Genomic DNA, 13119 nt, shown 5'->3' on the forward strand with positions numbered 1-13119 from the left:
TCCGTCTTTGAAAAAGGTAGCTTTCTTCTCATTACTTGAAGCATGATTCCTACAGCGCAGAGTCACAGAGTCTCCTTCAAACAAAGTGAATGCAGGACTTTCCAGGATTGGACCAGTAGCTATGTAACAGAGGTAGAGCATTGGTTTAGTGATAAGCTAAATTAAATAAACATATACTTCATCTGACAACATACAAGTGATTTAGTAGTGATGATATCACGGGTACATAATAATATCTTTAAACAGAGGCAGGCACCCAGGTGTCCGTAACCAAAACAATGCTATTTAAACCCAGACTGACATAGCCAATGTGACTAATGTATTTACACCCCGGTGTATAGCATGGCAGAGACAAGCACCCAGGTGTCCGTAGACATGTTTTTGCACCTGGGCACACATTAGATACAGTATGTGTATATGTTCCATTTATATTTTAGAGCTTTAGAGTCCTGATCTGCTGCACCCCGTTTTTTAGTTTAGTTTTAATTTGTACATAGAGTAAAATGATACAGACATGGCAAAACACAAAAGAGGATGTGACAAAGAGTGATACACTGTGTGATAATTAGGAGATAAATATTGAGTCAGTCATTTTTTTTTTTAAACATACAATAGTCACCATCATCCAGTCCTGAGAGGAGTGTATTCAGCACTAAAAATAAAGAATACAACTTCATTAGACAATAAACAAAAGCATTTACAATCTTGCTTTCAACAGTTTAAAGGCAACTATTACTTCATCAATCAACAGTATCAGGCATTGATCATATTCTGTAAATTGATAAAGAGGTGGGAAACAAATACTGTACTCGCATTGTGCAAATGTGTGTGAAAGTAACTAGTTCAGTAATGTATTCAACAGTCCTCCAGTCTGAACCAAGTCACATCAGCAACAGGATCATGTCTACAAAACTAACATACTGATTAAGTCTGCCTCTGAAAGTCACCAAACAGTGAAGTCACTGATGTACTCACAGAATAACCCCAGCACACAGAGCACAGTGTGCCCCATCCTCACATCCAGCACCAACACCGTCACTCTGCTGCTCTGCTGCTCTGCTACCTTGTATAGTAATGCAACAGAAAGAGAGAAGTTACATTTCATATTCAGTAAAGCCTGTCTAATCATACTTCCCTATTACACAAAGCTCAGGCAGCTACAGCGGTTTTGACCGCAGCATACTTTGACAAAGTTATACTTCCTGTCCACTGCAACAACATATTAGCCTAGTCCCTTGTGCAAAAGTTTGTGCCTGGTACCTACAAAATGTTCGATAGAAATTGGTATAAATAAGTAATTATTGCACATCCATTAAATATGAGACCATTTAATTTAATCATATCACCATATACATAGCTAACATTTTATTGTGTTTATTTAGTGTATCTTGTGCATATACTGCCTGTATTGTGATGAGGTTGTGTTGGTGTGTATATATATTTACACATGTATGATTATATTGTGTAAGTTTGTACAGTACATCCTGTATGTGTGTGCTTAATACTCTCTCCATATTAAATTTAATATCAAATTTCGTCAGCATTTTTTTATTATATTATTATTTTTTATTTTAGAATTGGAGTCTATGTGAGCCCTGAATTACAAATGCGTTGCCTTCTGGGCGGCTGTGTCTCAGGTGGCAGAGTGATCTTCTACCAAATCAGAAGGTCGATGGTTCGGAGTATCCTCGGGGCAGGACACTGAACCCCAAATTTCTACTGATGCTGCGCCATCGGTGTGTGAATATGGATGAATGTTTATTATCTGATGTGCAGGTGGCACCTTGTATGGCAGCCTCAGCTACTAGTGTATAAATGTGTGACTGGTGAATGGTACCTGTACTATGTAAAAGTGCTTTGAGTAGTCGTAGAGACCAGAAAAGCGCTATAAAAATACAGTCCATTTACATTCTTATTACTTAATAGAGAAATAACAATTGTGGTGATGTTATAGTAGCTTAGAATACAAGAGAGCACTCGTGGAAATGAAAGTATATATAGTAGATATACTAGATCCAGTGTAATATAAGCCCTTTTCACACTGTACTTAGCCCCAGGCTAAGGGAGCATCTTCTGTTTTGTCTGAAAATATCCCCCATGTTCCCAATTCACATTACAAAATTAAGCTGCAGTACCAGTGAAATGCATCCCATAACTTCAGTATAGAATATGTAGATGTTCTCACCTTCTTTCAAGTTTGGTTGAAACCCCAGACACAAGAAATGACAAACTGCCTGCATGATTGAACTCACAAAAGCAAGCGAGAAGTAAGCATTATATTTTTTCTTTGCCTTAATTGATTTTTTTTATATTGGCTTCAATTAAATCAGTACAGTTATTGCAACATTGAAAATTAGGTGATTAAATGTGATAAAAATACCAATGTGAGTAAAAATATCTGAACACAATAGTAGTTTAGGGGATTAGATCAGAATACAGCATGGAAAATCTGCTTAGAAATATAAGAAATATTGGCTAGGATAGAACAACACAATGCTAAATAAAACACATCACATTCATTATCAATTTAAAAACATTTTTCAACAAATTGTATATCCAAATACAATACACATTTTCTTTTGGCTCTTAAGGCAAAATATGGGATACGTGGAAATATTAATTGGTCATGTGACAAAGGCTAGGAAGGTTTTTGTCACAAAAACGTTTAAAAATAATGTGCAATACACTTACAATAAACTTGCCTCAAACTTCAACAAAGAAAACCATGCTGTACACAGTTTTCACATAATAGGAAACAAAACCGAAATAAAGTGCAACACACAATTTATTTCTTACAGCAGCAAGTGATTTCAATATGTGATTTCAATATGTTTCTACTTTTAAACTGGCCTCAGAAACAAATTACACAGTTTCCACGGACCAAGCTATTGGCCTGTTCCAAACAGGAACAATTTGAACGAGCACTGTTTGTTTGTTTGTTTGTTGCTACAAAAACTTCAGATATAAAGTGCATAAAGGGGAAATCAAATCAAAAAAACAAAACACTGAAATATAACGCTGCATGTTCAATTGTGCTATAAAGATGACTTTGAAACTAGAGGCTGAGAAGAAACAAGCAATGCCAATGCTTCTCAGCATGAGTGAGAAAAAACTTAGTTCCTCTTAACACATAAACCATGTGTTGCTGTGATAACAAGAAAAAGAAAATGTCATCATCACCACATTTACACCAGAGCTCATGTGTTCATACACAGAAAAGAGAGGTAATTTACTGCATACAGGATATATACATTAATATTAATAAGTGGTAGAAATGTAGTCAAGTGTAAAGGATCCATAATTGATTAGAGCAAAAGCACAATTTCTATAACAGAATGTTTTGAAAACGAAAGATGGTGACATAAGGAAATGGGTCCATATAGTCTTTATTAGACATTTAAAAGATAATCCACAAAACCCTCAAAACTGAGATCTGAGGAAACTATAAGAGCTTTAATAACAACTTTTCACATATTGTATGAAATACTAATACGACAATTAACAGGGATGTACAAAGGCTACAAGAGGCCAACTATGTTAAATCCCTACAGTGTATTTTACTTGGATCTTCATGTGATTTTTATTTGTAGACTAGACAGGAGACTTCTTTGGAAAGAGATTTCACAGAATGAAAACGATAGTGATAGTGGATCAAATGCATCCTGTGAAATTGGTGCATAAAAACTTGAATATTTACTAACATATGAACTAAAACAAACTTTTTAATATTCACTTTTAAATAAATGTGATGCCACTCACTGTTCGTTACTGTCAATCCAATGGGATCGCTCCAGTCTGTTGAAACACATATCATTAAAGAAATCATCTTCAAATACATTACAGCATATTATACCTTAAAACAGTTAAATTCATCATGCATGACGTTAGGTCAGTTTGGTCTTCTTCCAACTAATGGCAAATGCTAACTGACCTGAAAAAGCAGTAGTAAAGATGCTGCTGACTTTTATCAACTTTACTAAAAAGTTCCTAAATTATCAACATTATAATCTACCAATTGTAATGTATGTCATGTAGCTAAAGGTTATGTTTTAGGGCACACTGTAAGGCTCCTACAGTATTCTTGTGAGCACTTTTAGAAGTAAAATGTCAGTAGAAGAAATTAAATGATCTTAGATAATAGTTCATGAGAAGGAGCACAAATGCTGAATTAATACATTTAATCACCTAAAATCAGCTTCATAACTTCATAACAACTCAAAAACCTATACATTTCCTAACTTAAAAACATCTACTTCTTATGGAAGATGACATGATTACAGCCTGTTTTTATGAAACCTTCTGTAAATGGTTACATTTGTAACATGCAAATGCTAATACAATTTGTATTAATCAAATCTGCAATATTGCAACAAGAAGAAGAAGCATTTTTAATCTACCTTCAAATTGTGTTTTAATCATTTAATGTCAACGATAATGAAACTATCACACCTCCTCAGATGTTGTTTGTGCTTGTTCTGTTTCTGACATCTGCCTTTCCTACCAATACAATAGCCATAAATGAAGTTTGAATGAATGGAATCCAACAGCAACATGTCTTTCCAGAGCAAAGGTCTCAGTTACTCTGGATAATCCAGACCAGTGAGCAGTTTTGATTGGAACTCATTTTTACCAAAGAGATAGTCCCTGAAAATCAATACCAAGTCCTTGGTCGTATCAGAAGAATAGTGTGGGATGTGTTTATCCAGTTTGGCTGTCCAGTCAAGAAAGTAAAAACACAGCTGACGTCTTACTGCTGAAAAAAAGTTTATTGATGCAAAAATGCTAAAAATAAAGATTTTAAAAACACAAAACATATAAATCCTTTTAGGTGGAAATAAAATACAGTAGCTATCAATAAAAAAAATTTAGACAGAGGAAAACATGAACATGCCATTGGATATGTTGTTTGACAGCAGATCATTACATATATTAAGTTAATTGTTGATCATCCTGGATCTTTCTCAACATTGAAAAAAGATGCCGACTCTGGTTTCTAAAGCTTAAATGTACTGTATCAAACTGTTGCCTGGTGCTGGTTTCTACAAATTACTACAAATACAAATGACAAACTGACTGAATTTAAAATAATTGAAATAATAATGCAGTGCATGAAAACTAAGTAGGAATACACCTCAATAGTCTTGTATATCGCAGTGTTTCCCACACGTAGACTATTGTGTGGCGGTGCGCCTCACTATCAACACCGGCTACCGCACATTGCGTCATTTCTTTTTTTTAAACGCTATTTCAAACACGTTCTTCTGCATTTCCTTTCCCTACTCTCCTCCGTCTCTCTGTCACTTGTGTCTCGCTCACATACAAACACATGTTTTTAAATGCGCTATATAAATAAAACTGAACTGAACTGAATATAAATTTAAATCTATATAAACAAGGCACAACATACAATAACAATATAACAATCACATACTATATATGAAAAACACAAATATAGGCCCTACACACAAACAGAATAAATCCCCAAAAGTCTGAAAGGCCCTAGATTGGTGAGGGATTTGACAATTTCCAACTCTGGTGATGCTCAGTAGTAAATAATATGTAGTAGCTACCCAAGGTGACTAATTGAGATTAATTGAAGTGCTGACTCATAATTACTTATGGTGTAATGATATGACACATTTGCATACAAACTTTAAGCTTGACTGTTGTTAATGTTAACTCTACTTGCAGTTTATAACTTCACATCAGAGTAAACAGAGCTCTCCTCTGGTTCATGTTGCTTCCCTGTTAAGATGATCAGATAAAGAGGACATACATAAATCAATACTTTCAAAAAAACATGTGACATCCTGGGATTCAGCTGCACCTGAAATATTCATATTCTTTGGTTACAGGATTTTATATAAATCACTCTTAATCAGTCCCCTTAAATCATGCAGTTGTTGCATGTTTGTCAAGGAAAACAAGAATAGAACAATATGAAGTTTGAAGACTGGTGGTAGCTGGACATGCTGACTTATTTTAAAGAAATGTTTGAAGTGAAAATCAGTTGCTGCACTTGCAGCCAACTCTGCCACTGTTTTAAGCTAAAGAAAATTATATTTAAAATGTTTGTTTTTTTGATAGGGCATTTTTGCATAGTAGAATTGCATATACTGTACCATTTTTATTGTCTTCAGAGCATTTGATAGTTTCATAGAGACAAGCATCACCTACAGAGCCGTGGAAATCAAGTCAAGGTCAAGTTAACCATTTGAATCACATGGTACTCATTAAACATCCTTTGATTATTTAAATGTATCATTAAAGGTCCCATAGCATGAAAATTTCACTTTATGAGGTTTTTTAACATTAATATGAGTTCCCCCAGCCTGCTTATGGTCCCAGTGGCTAGAAATGGTGATAGGTGTAAACCGAGCCCTGGGTATCCTGCTCTGCCTTTGAGAAAATGAAAGCTCAGATGGGCCGATCTGGAATCTTGCTCCTTATGAGGTCATAAGGAGCAAGGTTGCCTCCCCTTTCTCTGCTTTGCCCGCCCAGAGAATTTGGCCCACCCATGAGAGAGAGAGAGACATCATGGCTTTCAAACGACCAAAGTGGCAGTTGGTCAAGGCCACTCCTCCCCCTCCCCCCCTCCTCAATAGCTACAGATACAGAAATGGCACATACTAAGGAAAACTCATTGTGGGACTGGCTCTGGTGGCTGTAATTCTGCACCAAGGCTGAATTTCGGGAAAGAGACTTCAGATACAGTATTAGGGGACCACTAAGGTCTATATAAAAGAGACTTCAGATACAGTATTAGGGGACCACTAAGGTCTATATAAAAGAGACTTCAGATACAGTATTAGGGGACCACTAAGGCCTATATAAAAGAGACTTCAGATACAGTATTAGGGGACCACTAAGGCCTATATAAAAGAGACTTCAGATACAGTATTAGGGGACCACTGACTAAGGTCTATATGAAAGCATCCAAAGAGCACCATGTCATGGAACCTTTAAAAGGTGTCAGAAACGTGTGCTTACCATGGAGAAGAGTGGAATATTCATTATGCTGATCCTCATTCTGGTTGACCATGTCACTAGTGGCGGAGCCCCGATTGGTGCTCTCGGTCTGGATCGGCCTACAACATGTAGCAAACACATTTAAAAAAGGAACATGGGTGACCAGCCTTAATTCCCTCAGAGACCAGTGGGAACTGGATCTGGGTATTGGGATCTCAGACTCCCTTTGGTCAAAGATGATAGGGGGAATACACTCATCTTCAATATGTATGAAACATACTATTATACAGTTTAAAATGACCCACCGCTTGCACTGGACCAAGGTTAAGCTATCACAGTTTTCGCCCAATATAGACCCTATTTGTGATTGCTGCAAGCTGCACCAAGCTAAGTAATTCACATGTTTTGGGATTATCCTCAATTGTTTTATTATTGGAAACTAATATTTGATATGCTTTCCTGAAGCACTGATGAGCACTTAGAACCATCGGCTTTTCTTGCTTTGTTTGGAGTGGTGACACAAAATCTTGTTTTAAATAACAATAAAAATAAAACTTCTGTCGTTTGCCACACTGATAGCCCGACGACAAATCTTAATCAGGTGGAAAGATTGTAATCCCGCAACGTTTGTGAAATGGGTAAGGGACATGTTTTATTTTATTAAATTAGAGAAAATAAAGTATTCTGTCAAGGGGTCAACTGACTAATTTATGTTGATATGGCAGCCTTTCCTTAATCGTCTTGATGCTTTAACCCCTGATGACTTTATGGCTGAGTGAAGATTATGGTACATGCAGCTAGCAGTGTTGGACGTGTAGTACTGGACTGTCTGTTGATTAGATCATGGCTTTGGTACCCCAGACACCAAAGTAGAAAACTTGAGTTCATGTTTTGTAGATCTTGGTTTGTTTATTTACTTTTGTTTTGTTGTTTTATTTATTTATTTCTTTACGGTTGTTATTATTTTCAACATTGCTTAAGTTGATTACCCTCTGAGGTTTCCACGGGTGGGGGGGAGGGGGGTGGGTATATACAAGCCCACTGTGTCCTCATGGTGAACTGTTAATTTGCTGTAACAAAACGTATTTAAACTTTGTTAAAAAAAAAAAGGAACATGGAATGTATTTGCTGCCATGTTCAAAAGAAGAGGGTGTTGTACCAACCTGTTAAAGCATGAATCTGTGAAAAAGACATTTGTCGTTATCATCAGATAAAAAGGACATGAATAAATCAATACTTTATCTTAAGCTTTTTCAGGCCAAAACATCTCTGGACTGTTAATATATATTTGTTGCATGTATTTGAAGTACTCACCATTCATTCCAATGCTTTTAAGTTCAATCAAAGAACATGTGACATCCTCGTATTCAGCTGCACCTGAAATACCGGTATACATATTCTTTAGTTACAGGATTTTATATAAATCACTCTTAATCAGTCCCCTTAAATCATGCAGTTGTTGCATGTTTGTCACGGAAAACAGAAATAGAACAATATGAAGTTTGAAGACTGGTGGTAGCTGGACATGCTAACTTATTTTAAAGAAATGTTTGAAGTGAAAATCAGTTGCTGCACTGGCAGCCAACTGCCACTGTTTTAAGCTAAAGAAAATTATATTTAAAATGTTTGTTTTTTTCATAGGGCATTTTTGCATGGTAAAATTGCATATACTGTACCATTTGAATTGTCTTCAGAGCATTTGATAGTTTCATAGAGACAAGCATCACCTACAGAGCCGTGGAAATCAAGTCAAGGTCAAGTTAACCATTTGAATCACATGGTACTCATTAAACATCCTTTTATTATTTAAATGTATCTTTAAAAGGTGTCAAACTGTGTGCTTACCATGGAGAAGAGTGGAATATTCATCACGCTGAGCCTCATTCTGGTTGACCATGTCACTAGTGGCGGAGCCCCGATTGGTGCTCTCGGTCTGGATCGGCCTACAACATGTAGCAAATACATTTAAAAAAGGAACATGGAACGTATTTGCTGCCATGTTTAAAATAAGAGGGTGTTGTACCAACCTGTTAAAGCATGAATCTGTGAAAAAGACATTTGTCAATATGTGGTTTACATGGTAAGTTGTTATACAGCCATTATATGTCATGAGATCAGAATACATCTGTGTATTTGAATAATTAAAGCTTAAAACATCTAATAGAAGAAAAAGGTCTCACCTTTGGACAGTCTGAAGCGACACAATAGAAGCAGAAGAATAACAAGTATGATTCCACAAACCAGCCCAATAATCAACAGCACAGGAAATGAAGAGCTTTCAGGCCTGGACACTGCTATAAAAAAGAATAACTGTTAATATACTTTTAAACAAACATGACATACACTTACAAATGCAGAGGTATAAACATGAACGTACATACACGAAAAATTCTTTCTTAGACATAAACATGGTTTACATGAAAGAAAAGCAGCATTTGTTTTGATGCTGAGTGTTGACACTTGTAGAGGCCTTCATCTGACTTCGACACTGCAGAGATATTTAGCTCCCTTCTGGTGTCATTTTGAAGGACTTCACCATTTCGATAGAAAAAAACTTTCGAGGAACTAATTTGTCCTCTCGAATTGCAGCTAAGAGTAACAAAATCTCCCTCAGTCACAGGACGGACAGGGCTCACCAGGATAATATCTTTATCTGTAAAACAGTCACAAAGAATATGAGTTTTCAGTCAGAGATCAGCTGCTGCACAACTTCAGGATGAGTGGATGTAGAATGATGAGAATGGATCACACATTGTTTTTATTTTTCTAACACTTGTATATTTTACAGAGTGATTATAAAATGTGATGTTTTATCTCGTGTACATACAAGTTATGTGTCTAATAGTAGCACAACTAGGAGCACAACATCTATTGCTTTTAAACTGCAGCCGGGATATATACAACTGTGTGGCATCTTGTCCTATCGCCTCACGCTGCAGTAGCTGCTTCTGCTGTTCACTCGCTTCTTGATTCTTCTTCACCAGTAGTCTCTTCCGGCAATAGATGTTGTGCTCTGTGCGTGATCTTGCGGGATCTCGCGTGATAGCGCAGTAGCAACCAAGAGGAGTATCCATCAGGCAAGTGTTATTTAAATATACTTCTGGTGTAGTTACAAACTTTCTAATCCCTTCTTTTATAAGTACAAAAACTATTTGTCCTACTATAGAAGTTTGGTATCATTCCGGGCATTATTAGTGGGGTAATTTACGAGATACAAACGTGGCTCCATTAGCGCCTGCACTAAGCTAACCAGATGACAACGCTAACTTGACCAACATTATAACAAGGGGATAAAAGCTTATGGGGGGTTGTTTGGCTCGAGGTCAAGGTGCAAAGCAGCCTAGGGTGAAATTACTCCAAACCATCACTTTAACCTTTTACCAAATTAACAACAGGTGTCTAAAGGTACTATCAACTACACAGTACTTTTATGGGGATCCTTGGCATAAAAACTAAGTAAAGTACAGATCACCAATAAACCTACACAAATATACTGTATAGCCTACTACATTCAGTCGTCATCATCATCATCATCATCATCATAAGATGATGGAATGTTGTTCAGGCTAAACAAAGGAGATATATGACTGTGCTTTATTTGGAATGAGTTTCATACTAAACTGTTCATTTTGAAAATAATTATATTTGGTGGATGGAATTTTACTGTTGTGCAGAGCATCTGATTCCCTAACTGGCTGCATAATATTTTATTACTGTGTAACGACAATATAATGACATTAATATTGAGCTTTTTGAGTGGATGGTTAAAGAAAACATAACATAACAAAATACTTCTTATTTATGATCTTTTCTTTCTGTCAAATGTGTTGGTGTAACTTGTTTTGTTTACAAAGGTGCTGCTAAATGTTGATGGTACTTCCTAATGGTCGAGACTAACACTGAATTATATTAAAACAGGCTAAACCATACATACTTAGTTAAATCTACAAACCATAGAAACAAATATTCTGGTTAATGTTAGTCAGCTACAGTTACTTTAGATACCATGTAGCAGAGTAATGGGCCACACTAAATGTCAGTGTACCGTTCTCTTCTATGTTGAATACAACCTAATTGTAAAATTATACTGTATGTTGAAACACATAATGGCAATTTTATTATATATGGAATTTTCTTTTATATTATTTATAAAAGAACAAAGAACATGTAATAAACCCATACTCTGTATAGTGATGTTGACTGCGTTGCTGAACTCTCCTGATCCAGACTCACACCAGAACACTGCAGCACTGGGTCTGGTATGTTTTATGTTACATGTAGATCTGGTCACTGTCCCCCAGCTAGAGCAGTATGACCCGTAGCTGTTCTCAGGAAGACTCTTCACTCTCCACTCAGTAGAGTTTCCCTCACAGCTCAGTGACACAGAGTCAGAGGTGAAGTGTTGCACTCTGTCAGGACTCACTGTGAGAGATGCTGACAAATCAAACTCTGAAAAACAAAACCGGCAAAGTGATTTTAAGATTAAAAATGCCACAATGCAAATATTAATTTGCTTAATTGTTTTGCAGATGATTAATGCTAACAACAGCAACAAGGTGCAGTGTTTTAGCAAAACCATGATATCTCTCTTGAAAACGTTTTACCATTTGAGTGAATGATACTGTAGATAACCAAGTGAATACAGGAGCTGTTGGCTCAAAGATGGAGGTAAAGGTAGGTCGTTTTTTACTCTACAAAGATACAGGGAGTGAGTATTTCATATTCATATGTGCTGCATTGTCTCTCTCAGTGGTTTCCTTTGCCTGAATTTGTTTTTTTGTTGTGTCTGTACACCTGCCTGACCATTGACCAGGGGTCTTCTAATTATTGATGTCCTGACTGTTGTAGGAGGTAAACACTATACGTATCACCAGTAAAATGAGTTAAACTAGCTGAAGTACACTACCGGTCAAAAGTTTGGGGTCACTTAGAAATTTACATTCCACTCCATTTCAGACACAATACCTGCTGAGATCAGTTGTATTGTTTTTTTTAACCAGGGCAGCAGTTTTCAGATTACATTATTTGCTTACATAATTGCAAAAGGGTTCTCGACTGTTGTAGAAAGAAGTGGCTGAAGAAACACTTGAAATTCATGCTTTTTGGTCTAAACGTCATACCCAAATTAAAAGTGGTACAGCTCCCATATACTTTGACACTCAGGGGTGGGCCTGATATCATTGGAAAGGTGATTGATGTGGGTTTGTTTGTGTATTTGAGAAGTGTTGTATTTTGTAGTTTTTTGGCTTTTTATTTGCACTTTTCAAATAGAAATAAAAACATGACAGAAATATTTGTAGAAAAGAATTCATATAAAATCCATTTTTGAGTCTTTTAGCTTCTGAATTTTTCTGTAGTAAGCTGAGACGTGGCTAATGCTGTGTTGTCTGTCACCTGTCAGATGTGTTTACAGCAGTGTATTTTAATAATTTTACAGATTTATAACTTGGACAGAAATAAAAATTCTCCATTCTAGCCTCTGTAACTCTGTGTCAGTAATCCTGAGAATCACCCTGACACAACTTGAGACCAGTTTCCTTTCAATGATATCAGGCACACCCCTAAGTGTCAAAGTATATGGGAGCTGTACCACTTTTAAAAAAAGGTATGAATCTTACACCAAAAAGCATGGAATTTCAAGCATTTCTTCAATTATTCTGTCTACAACAGTCGAGAACCATTTTGAAATTATGTAAACTCATAATTTTTAATGACAGTGATTGAAACTGTGCCCTGTGTAAAAAAAAAACAATGCAACTGATCTCTGCACCAGTATTCTGTCTGGAATGGAAATTTCTTTGAGAGGAAAACCCAAACTTTTTGACCGGGGTGTAAATGTACTCATTATCTCCAAGAGATGAAAAAGTTTCAATGATGAAATGATGATGATGATGGGTTCTGGTGACTTAAAACTCTCTACTGATGTTTTAATTAACAGCATCAGTTTGTGAATTTGTAAAGGAAAAAGAACAAAAGAAAGAAAAATAGTTTTATTGTCCTTTATATAAATTACCCAGTAAGGTTTAGAAAAAGACAAAAAAGTTTTTACTTTTAATGTCAATAAACTTAATTCAAATATTCAATTGAAAATAAATGGATATAAGAAAAATAATTAATTTTATAATTCTTGGCATAAAATTTCAAACTACT

General features: G+C 36.0%; 1 protein-coding gene and 1 long non-coding RNA gene across 2 annotated transcripts; both read right to left on the minus strand.

Moving 5' to 3' along the window:
- Window positions 1-2: 2 nt before the first annotated feature.
- On the minus strand, window positions 3-1067 carry LOC114545320 (uncharacterized). The gene is made up of 3 exons (XR_003690883.1): window positions 976-1067; window positions 611-652; window positions 3-119 (listed from the first exon to the last, which is right to left on the minus strand). It is a non-coding gene; the product is annotated as an uncharacterized LOC114545320 (long non-coding RNA).
- A 4235-nt stretch (window positions 1068-5302) lies between these two features.
- On the minus strand, window positions 5303-12814 carry LOC114545387 (uncharacterized). The gene is made up of 10 exons (XM_028563659.1): window positions 12811-12814; window positions 11152-11418; window positions 9150-9263; window positions 8997-9012; window positions 8815-8912; window positions 8646-8696; window positions 7959-8346; window positions 6991-7088; window positions 6123-6173; window positions 5303-5745 (listed from the first exon to the last, which is right to left on the minus strand). Exons 1-7 carry the CDS (start codon window positions 12812-12814, stop codon window positions 8213-8215), a joined length of 684 nt encoding a protein of 227 aa, XP_028419460.1. The 3' UTR covers window positions 5303-5745; window positions 6123-6173; window positions 6991-7088; window positions 7959-8212.
- Window positions 12815-13119: the final 305 nt, after the last annotated feature.

Source organism: Perca flavescens, chromosome 19, assembly GCF_004354835.1.
Source record: "Perca flavescens isolate YP-PL-M2 chromosome 19, PFLA_1.0, whole genome shotgun sequence".
Lineage (NCBI taxonomy): Eukaryota > Metazoa > Chordata > Actinopteri > Perciformes > Percidae > Perca > Perca flavescens.